This window comes from Lagopus muta, chromosome 5, assembly GCF_023343835.1.
Source record: "Lagopus muta isolate bLagMut1 chromosome 5, bLagMut1 primary, whole genome shotgun sequence".
NCBI lineage: Eukaryota > Metazoa > Chordata > Aves > Galliformes > Phasianidae > Lagopus > Lagopus muta.
Window position 1 is genome coordinate 65658279 of NC_064437.1, and position 10693 is coordinate 65668971.

General features: G+C 39.2%; 1 protein-coding gene across 7 annotated transcripts in view; it reads left to right on the forward strand.

Annotated features, from left to right (window-relative positions):
* Nucleotides 1–10693, forward strand: part of INPP5A (inositol polyphosphate-5-phosphatase A) — a 210061-nt gene that overhangs the window by 143392 nt on the left and 55976 nt on the right. For all 7 annotated transcript variants that reach the window (XM_048944013.1, XM_048944017.1, XM_048944018.1 and 4 more), the window contains one exon: nucleotides 1482–1566. In XM_048944013.1, coding sequence (XP_048799970.1) covers nucleotides 1482–1566 — 85 coding nt within the window. The remainder of the gene's footprint in view (nucleotides 1–1481; nucleotides 1567–10693) is intronic.

Genomic DNA, 10693 nt, shown 5'->3' on the forward strand with positions numbered 1-10693 from the left:
TGGGGGCTGACAGTAGGCAGTATTTATTAGCAGTATCTGCAATAATTTGTCAGCTGAATGGAGGATTTGGAGATTTTTGTACCAGAGGAGTCTACGCAAGAGCTTTTGCCTCAGATGACCACTAGCTTAATTCCAATGCACATCAATTTTTCAACAAGATATTGTTCCTTATGTTACAGATTATTGTGGACTAAAAATGTGAGATGTTTTTATAAGATGAAAAGTAGTATCTCATTGTAAACCTAATGGTGTATCTTTCTTTATAGCTGTAAAATATCTGAATGAATGTAATGCGTTAAAACATTTTACGCCTTTAAAGACAAAGGTCTCCTTGCTGGGCCAAGTTGTTCCAGAAGGCTTCTTTACTGTGCATTACTTCACCCTCATTCACCTGTCCATATGGGCTCCTTTTGCTCAGCTGAGGCTTCTGTCACCATAGTACTTATGTATATCTAGGATGTATACAATCTATTGCATACATTAATTCCCTTTATCTTATATATTGTGCATCTAGCGTAGCATTCAGGTTTTTTTGTGAGTTTTGACTGTGTATTTTATTTATAGCTGAAACATTTACATTATTTTATACCTTCCTCAGTTGACAGATCATTAATTACATTAATTTCCTTTTTGAAATTAACTATCCATGGATTTCAGGATCTCAGGATCTCTGGAACCATGTAAAATTGCACAGTGTTGGGAGTACCAAGCAATTGTCATTAATAACAGATTAACAGCACAGCGACGACTTTTAATAATGCAGGATGAACAGTAATGCCTTACCTCCTTACTGTGTACTGAGCAGAGGTTTCAGAAAAGAGTTAATCTCTCTTCTGCATCTGGGAAGATCACCTTCTAGGTGTTAGCTATAATCTCAGTAAAAATCTGCTTTCGGCATAAGGGAGAGCTGTATTTTAGACAATCCTAACTGAGCCAGGAAAACCTTGTCATTCAGTCCATATCAGCTGTGATAAATACTGGTTGGCACTAATGTATCACTTTTCCTACAGTGCACAGAGCCCTAACCAATACTGCTAAACATTGTGATCACAGTTTTACAGATGTGTAAACACAACACAGAATAGAGTGTAGGTGCATTGTGAACTTGTCACTAATTTGGGGTTCCTAAATCTTAGTTTCCACACCCAAAGCACATGTTCTTAACTTTGGATGCCTTCTGATGCCCAAGTGCTGGTTTTGTGTTGTTTGTACTAACTACTGCGAACTTGCTTTCCTCCAGATTGCTCTTTTAACTGGGCAGGGGAAATCAAATGCATTATTTTACTGGGGTTTAAGACTGAATTGCCTGAGCAAGGATAACCAGTCCAAAAACATGGTTAACATATTGGGAAGATTGTTCCAATGCAGACTGATAGTTCTGATCATCCCAATAATTATTTCTGGGGTAGTGCTTAGAAGATATGTGTATTTGTACGTGTTCACATATGTATCACTTAATGACAGTTTTGTTTTTTTTCCAGAATTATAGATCAGCGGTTTGAGAAAGTTTCTTATTTCGTCTTTGGAGATTTCAACTTTAGACTGGATGCCAAAGCAGTAGTAGAGGTAGGACTTTGATTTTACATCTGTTGCAGACCCAAACAGTTTTTATTTCTCAGACATTTTTTTCCTTTGGAGAAACTAAAAGCAACTTAATGAGCTAATCTTAAGGTTGAAATTGATCTTGGCTAAGAATATTTTCAGCCTGATCATCTGACAGGTAAATAAAAATTACTGTGCTGAGAATCTGATGGAGCAATTAAGAAAAACACAACTGACAGGCAGCGTTTTTTCTAAATAGTGGTATGTAAAGTGATTATCACGTGCAGAAGGAGCTGTAAACATGAATAGACTAGGGGGTGCACACTATCTGTTCGTGATCCTGTGAAAAGAAAGGGGAAAACATGAGTACCAACCTGAGCTGAGAATTCAAATCTTGACAGTGCATAGAGGAGTACCTTTCTTTGGGTGGTGTGTTTGAGCTTCAGCAACAGACACCACATTTCTATAGTGTGCTCGTGACTTCTATCACTTGTTGTATCTCACAGTGAATTTCATTGTTTTTTACTATAATTGTCAGGGAAAAATAAGAGAAATTTCCTATATTTCTGTGGTAGCATTCGTCTTGAAAAACACGAGAAGACATTTGTGTTAACCTTTGTGACAGTAACATCTGAGTTGGAAGAGCGACTGGAAAAATTGTATAAAGCCAAAGAAAATAGAGTAAGCCTTTTTCATCATGAGTTGAGATTACTTTGACTTCACTGCTAGAGCACATCTCCAGGTAGCATGGGGTCAGAAATAATATCCAGGTTGAACACCATGGATTTAATCTCATGGTTTTCCCACTTTTAATTTTCGGAGATGCTGTAGTGTCTTTTTTGTGTCCTTGGATTTAGGCATGTATCTTCTAAACCAGAAGCTTTTATTTTGTAAATCAAGCAGCAGTAGGTAAGTAAGTAGCCTGTGTGTCAAAGGCTGGATGCTTCTCGTACAGGTGCAATACACTTCTATACATGATGGATGATCAGTCCTTCATCTGTTGGAAAATATGAGCTTGACATTATAGCACAGTGTATGTAGCTAATAACTTCCTTCTCAGAATCTTTTATACATTGTAGTCATTTAACCAACAAACTTAAAGCATAATTGAACTGGATTTCCAGTCAGTGATTCTGACTGTTCAGCTTCAGATGGTAAGCATGTGATAAGAACTAAATCCTGTTCTCTCACACTGCTGTTACTATAGTTGTCGTCCATGTTTATAGGCTGCTGGTTTTTGAAATGTCTGTTTCTTGATTCAGTAGTAGTGCAGTAATGTTACTGAGAATGTGTCTGTCTCAGAGAACACCTCTGTTGATCATGGTCCAGCAGAATTCTTGAACACCCAATATTGACGAAGAGCACTACAAGGTTTTCCTAACTTACTGCCTAGACTGAAGCTGCAGAGAACACTGTCTTTATTACTGATAGGATAAGACTGCTACATTTGTACTTGTGATTTTCAAAGTAATCTGCTCCTAACAGATAGCACCAGTAGCCACCAATGATGCATACTGAGTAAGTTGCACAACTGGTGCTAAGAGTACAGGTTTAGAACCCTGACACAGCACTTTTCATCTTACGAACACTGTGCCAATGTCAACTGAAGATAGACAAGCATACAAGCCTATATAAAAGGTGTAATTTGAAAATGAATCAAACTTATCCATCTTTCCTAGGTAAAGTTCATGCATGTATGTGTTTATAAACTGTTAGAATAAGACATATTTTCTGTTGCTTTATTTGATAAGTAGCATATGTGTAATTAAACAGAACTTGACCCACATCACAGTGTGCTGAACCCCTGGACACTCTAAGATGCTGCAAGCAATAGATGTGTTATGGAAATGTAGGCATACACAAAACACTAAGAATGAAATATATTTTTAAAGGATTTCTCCCTTAAGCCACTGTGAGGGAGAATCTGAGAACTGTAGAGTCCTGGCATAGTGTGCTAAATCAGATGCTAAAAGTGTTACACTTACTAATTCACAATTAATAGATGATAAATCATTCATATATAATTTCATAATTTTTTTAATGAGAACCTTAATCTAAAGTCGTATTGATTTCCTTGCCAGGAAAATCTGCTTTAATGTTGTTGGGGTAATCCAAGAAAGATCAATAAAGCAGGTAAAGGCTTTTGGCAATTCTGAGATGCATGTACGCGTTAACAAGTGTGTTGTCCAGAGGGATAAACTGGCAAGAGGGAAAAAGGACATCAGTAGCATAAAGGGCATGGCAAATACAATTGTTTTACAGTTGATTTGAATTATAGCTTAAGCATAATTTGTAGCTTGGTGTAATGGTGTTCAGAGAAGTACCTCCAGTTCAGCCTATTAAGACATTTCATTCTGAAGCAAGTTAGTGATAGGGTTCCATTTTAATCATGTTATCTACGGACAGTGTATGATTAAAAATAAAGGCAGTGTGAAAGGACCCAGAATCACAAAAGATTTTTTATCCAGTGGTCTCAGGCACTTGTGTGCTGTGGCTGTGTGCCAGGCATTGGTAGTGCTGGAGTTTCTCCACCAGGTCTTGGTGAGTGGTGTGCCATGTTGGCTTTGGGCCACAACGTGGGAAACTGGTGGAATGGTGTCCTGCCATGTGATGAGATCAGAATTGTGAGGAATCAGCTGACTCCATTGAATCTGATGGGATTCATCCCATACTGAAGAATTTTGCAGATGTTATAGTTGAATGTTTCTCAACAGTTTGCAAGAGGTCTTGGGAATCTGGCATGGCTCCCACTGACTGGAAACGAGTCAACAGTGTCCCAGTTTACAAGAAGGGCACAAAAGAAGACCCTAGAAATTGCAGATCTGAGAAATAGAGATCTGTAAGTTTAACTTCAGTACCTGGAAAATTACGAAGATTTTCTTGTGAAAAGTGTGTGAAAGACACACAAAGCATAACACAAGCACCAGGCCCAGCCGGCATGGGTTCGTAAAAAGGAAGTCAACTTCCTGAGCAGGGGCAGCGGAAGGGGAGGCAGTCATCTGTTCTCCCTCATATCTGGTGACAAGATGCTTGGGAATGGCTCAGGGCCGTACACTGGACATTGGGAAAAATTACTTTGAAGGGTGGTCAGGCACTGGAATAGGCTTTCTAGCAAGATGACTTGTGCCCCATTCTTGTCAGTGCTCAGGAGACATTTGGACAGTGTCCTTAATGATACATTTTAACATTGGGTAAGCCCCAGAGTAGTCTTGACAGTTGGACTTTGATGCTGGGGGGAGTTCCCTTCCTGTTGAAGCTATTCTATTCTGCTCCACTAAATAAGAGTTTTCCATTCCACTCTACTAAAATCTCCTGAGGCACACTTGGTGTCATCCACTCTTCAGGCAGGCTAAAGCCTGTAGCTGCTTCCATGACGATAAACATATGAGGGCATAAATACTACAAAATTTTAGTTGCAGTAGCTGTAGTAATGTGAAAAGCCTTAGTAGTTTTTCTTGTAGCTAAATCCTTGTCAAATCACTGCTCTGCATTGAATTTTTATAATCCTACACTTGCAAAATTGATTGAGTTTTAGTGTTGTGCTGACGTTTAAATTCAAATATACCCCTATTTAATTTTTTGTACATGCTTGACTTTTTGGATGAGATGGAGCATTCTCATTATTTGCCTGCTGCTTACAGGTGTTCTCCGGCACTTCTCTTACCAGTTGTGTTTACAACATGCACAAAATTACTGTAAATGTTTATTTCTGACCGAATTCTAATATTGACCTATCTGCAGTGTCTCTAGTGGGGATATTGTCGCAGTATTTCATATAAGCATTAATTTGTTATGTGTCTGTATGTAGGTGGTGGTTCCCCTGTAATTGTTCTGGAAATGGTGCTCTCTGTAATATGGGTAGGTCACAGTAAGCTTCATGCTTATAGAAACGCATTGCAAATTTATGGTATTGTGTGTGACAAAGGTAGTTTTCCTATTGTTGGAAAATTGTCTGTTCTAATTAAAAGATTTGATGAGGCTTGATGGAAATCTGTAGCAGCACAAGGTGTGCTGGGGGCTGAAGTTGAGTAATAGTCTAGAAATGTAGAAGTCATTATAAGTTGGTGTTCTGGCTCTTCAAAGAGTAATATGGTAACTGAAGATTCTGAAGTTAATCAAGATTGTTTGGCTATCAAATTAATAAAATTAGGATACTACAATCTCAAAAGCATAAGGATAAGAAGGGAACTTAAAGTTTGTGGAGAGAGAACTCGGATTTTATTACAGAGAACTGAAGAGAGTAGATTCCATTTGTTTGATAGGAGAAATAAAAAGAAATTAAGTTAGTATGAGAGAATGGAGCGTCTCACCAAAGGCAGTAAGTTAGTTCTCTTCCGTCACTCTCTGAGGCCAACCAGCAGCCCATCAGCTGCTGTGAGCACTGCAGGCAGCAATGCGTCCCACTGCAATGGGTGCCAGGCCACTCGAATCTCTGCTTTTAGCATTTTCGTGTATATACATATTTTTTGAATTGAAAGAGCTGATGAGCATCTAATATTTTCTGTCGGCTCTAGAAACACTAATCTTAGTGTGGAAGCAAAATTAGTCCCACGCATCTCTCCTTGTCTCTTAATTCACATGGATCTATTGAAGTGCAAGTGGGAAAGTCATGACCTCAGTGGTAAATCTGTGGGGCTGCCTTACACACTGGCAGCCCATGCAGGCTGTCATTTTCTGTCTTTAACATGCAGAGGTGCCCTTTACCCTTTGTGTGTTAGAGCAGATGTTTATAAAGGAGGGAGCTACATTCTTACTAGCCTGGCCACTTTGCTGGAACTGGGTGGTTTATGCAGAACATCAGAGAAAGGAGTTGTCTCCTTTTGGGGACATCAGCCAAGAGCATCACAGCACACAGCCTTGGTCAGGGCCGTTAGTAGAGACAGTAATTCCTTCTGCTCTGTATTATATGGTGAGAGGCTGCTTTCCAGTGTTGCTTCGTTTAAATCACCCTTCGAATGATAGATGGGTCTCCCCATAGCAAAAGTATTTTTGCTGTCAGCTGGCTGCAGGAACAGTCCATATTAATCTTTCAGAATTACTCTATTTCCATTTAAAACAAACAATAACAACAACAAAAAAGCAATTATGTTCTGAAATTCTGGCCTATTCATCTTTCTAATCCCGTTTGTCTGTTTTAGGACAGTACAATCAGGGTTAGTGAACTGGTCTTGTTTTGATGGCTTGGAAATAAAAAGCTGTTTCTGGCTGAGACTGCTGATTCAAAAGTCTCTTGAAGTTCCTTGTACTTTACTTTGCAGAAAAGAATAATTGTGTACTCCCCAGTTCCAAGAGTTACAATTGGGAATATGAGGCTCAGTACACAAACATAGATCTTTCATCATAAAATTCATTGGCTCACAGTAAACCGTAACCTTCACTCACATCCGGACTGTGACAGTAGATCCCTTCTTGTGAAAGCAACAAATTAATGAAAGCTTGATGAAATATGACTAACCAAGACTATCCAAACTTCGTTATGTCCTATTGAATCTTCAGAAAGCTGGGAAAGGTTTCTAATAGGGTGCTAGAAATCATTATTCTTATGAAGGGAATCGTTTCTTGCATTCTTTAATCAGTGTTCTTTGCTCCATAGTGGCTATCAGTTTGAACTGTAACAGAATTCCCTTCTTCCTTTAGTGAAGTGATTCTGAGCCTCCCTTGCAAAAAGAAAAATGGCGTTGGTTTAACTTGTATTTCATGAAATAAATTATTCTTAGTAGCTTACAAAATTCATATTGTGTTCGTATTCCAGTTAGAAATCTTCCTAATATGCTGAATTCTTTTTATCTCCTTGGATAGGCCATTGCAGATTACTTTGTCTCATAAAGATTTTAACTTCCATTACAAGCTGAACTGATTCTAGAACATGGGGAAACAAAATTGTGTGGAAAGAAAATGTAATAAAGATTTATTAAATTAAAATGCATAAAACTCAGGGTCTAATAAGGACAGTTTTATTAATGAATGTAAATTGCAGCGACCCATCTGAGGCACCTGCTAAATGTTCATTATAAATTACTCTCATAGACATTGTGATGAGTTTCATATTGTAGCCAGACTTATAAAAGCATGCAGATTGCTTCCCCAAGGGACTGTATATTTACTTAACAGTGTAGTTAATTGCAATTATTTATTTTCCAGTGATCGCAAATGGCTTCTGCATTAAAGATGTATGTGGCTATTAGGAATTATTCAATTACCTCTCTTTTTCTCAGTAATCTAAGTCAAACCTGAGCTCAGATTCCCAGAGGTATGTCAGTAGTGTATTAACTCAGTATGTTCCTTAGCTTTCTGCTGGGGCCATAACACTGTCGTCGTAAGTCCTCTCAGCAGAGCTAGCTTGAGCAATACTGATTACCCGTCTCTTCAGCTGATTTTTTGACATCTCCAGTTCCGTACTGATGCTGCCACACTTACTGGCAAGATTCATAGGAGGTTAATTAAATCCATCTTCAAAACAACGAGGGGCCAATGAGCCATATCCTCATTGCAATAGTAAATTAAATGATGCAATTGTTTCTACTTCCATCATGGATAAGGGGAGTGATGAGTGAATGAATTGTTCTCTGGCTGCCTCCTCTGGGGCCCTAGAGGGTCTAGTAGCATGTGGTCGTAAACCTGCTTTTAATTTGTGGCTACAGGAAAAGATGACACTGTTATCAGCAGACAGAGGTCTTGCACAGCATCACAATGTGAAAGATGGCAGTGTTTAAAAACTAAAAGGAACTCTATTCCCAGTAGGGCTTAGCAGCTCCTCCTGTTTCACATGCAAATTAATACAAACATGGTTACAGAGCAGAACAGAAAAGATGATACGTTGATCAAATTTGGCACTGCTTGGGCCATAATTAAAATGTACACAAATTAAATACAGTTATCTTGTGCTTTCTAATAGGGCTGAGCGTCATTAAACTAATTAATAATGCAGTCTATGAGCTCGGCTCCACTGCTGCGATTGTTCGCAGTGTATGTTTTATGCCTTGCGTGGCAGCAACTGGCAGCTGGGAGACTCAGCTGGCACCGGCTGGCAGCAAGTGACAGCAGTACCAGCAGCGCCCGTCTCCACGCAGCCCGGGACGGAGCTGGCTGCTGCCACACCTGCCATTCATCACCTAGCTGACAGTGATGGTGATGGATGGCGTTTCGGGTGCCTGGAACCCTTTTGTTTTTCACTGGTTGCTGGTTACTGCCTGGAGTGTACCTGCCAACCCATGGGGCCAATTTTGGAAAGTGGGAGTTTCTGAGGACTTGTTTCTGAATGGCTCAAGTTCATAGATTTGTCCTACATACTGAGTGAGAGGAAAACGTGGAGGAGAAAAAGGAAATTCCTGAAGAACATGGAACTTTGGCATAGCAGATACTTTTTAGCACGAGGAGTGATGCTCCTGGCATGGCAGCCACGCTCATCCTCAGGGAAACCTGACAACATCACTCGGGCTGGCTCCTTCATGAGCCCGAAGCTTTATGCAAATTCACGTAGAAAAACTCTCTTAACAGAATGTAAGACCCCAGGTATCCATTGCAAGTTTCCAAGGTTTAACAATACTCATCTGTCTAATGTGAATGCTGTTTAATTTCTTCTTGATAACTTGCTGATTGAGAAATGGGTCCTGAGATTTATTTTCCAAAGATTTTAGCAATGCCCAACGTATTGCATCTGTACATGTGAAGCAATTGGATCAGAATACAGGAGGCACTGACTGCATGCTTACCTTTAGGTGTGTTGGTTGTTCTTTTCAGACAGGACAAGAGGCTTATCACGTTGCAGGGACCGAATCTAGAAATACACACAGCCAACCATTAAAAATTTCCTGACTTGAAAATTGTTTCTATAAAAGTAGCTGTAATTAAATGGAGTGATAAATACTTAACTAAAGCCACCTATTATTTTTTTTCTCCTTATATTCAGTATAAAAACTCATCAACTCAATTGAGGATAAATATCATCCGGGCAGATGCCATATTTTTCTCATATCTGAAAATTATGTAATTTCAGAAGAAACTTTGTGTACCTGGGAGAAATGCGTTTGTTCTAAACTTTAGTTTAGTACTGGTTGTTACCCAGATCCAAAGTGCTGATGTCTGTGGGCAAATCAGCACTGAAAGACACCCATTCATAGTTTTGGTTTTTTTTAAAAAAAGCTTGCACTCTACTTACTTCGTAGCATTACATAAGAAAGAACACATGCACTAATTTTTGTTGTCATTGAGGGAAACCAGGAGGGAGACTTCTCAAAATTACAGCCTGTAATATAGTAATATTTCACTTAAGTATCAAGAACAACATTGAGATGAAAGAACGGGGTATCCGTCTGAAAATCAAGGAACAGAATCACCTCTGGCTCTGTATTGTACACAGGAACCTCTATTGGAATAAGGAGTTTTATTTTTGAGTTTGAATCTGAAATACAGTAGGAGCTGATGAACGGAATACACAAAATTGTACAAAAGTATGTGTAGTTTTGTTAAAACATTTTAAATTTGTTTAACAGACTTCTAACTGATAACAGTCATTTTCAAAAGTGGAAAAAAAGTACACTAATTCCTCAAGATTGATGTTCTGTGGTGGATAAGAGAAAGATTTTTGTTTCAATTTGGACACAGATTTAGTGCTGGGGATGGAGAGGAGCCACCATTGCTATAATAGGAGCAATGACACCTTCTTACCATTAAATAGGGATAAATGTAGTGATTATGGAGAATGCACAAACTGCAATGCTCCAGATGCTTAAAGCTCTTTTTGTACTTGGAGTCTGTAAAAGGTGTGCTGAACCTGGTGCCGGTGCATTGAGTCAGATGGCACATAACTCTGAGGGAGCCTTCCTGATGTGGGAACCCCACAGCCCATGCCCAGTCCCCCTCTAGTTGGGGCCTCTTTTAACAGAACATTTTAACAGACCTTTTAAACTTTTTAACAGAAGTTGAAAAAAAGTGTATTCATAAAGTGACATCCTGGTAAGAGCAGGCTCTGAGTTTGGCCGCCATTTGTAGCATTTGCTTTTGGGCTTGCTCAAACATCTGCGCATCTTAACGGGGATGCAGTGACTCAGAGATGATGTTGTTCAGGCAAGTTGGCCCCAACTAATAGCACAAGGAGCGAAGTTTGATCTGGAGAGCACAGCAGCATTAGCAGGAATTGTGGATTGTGCCT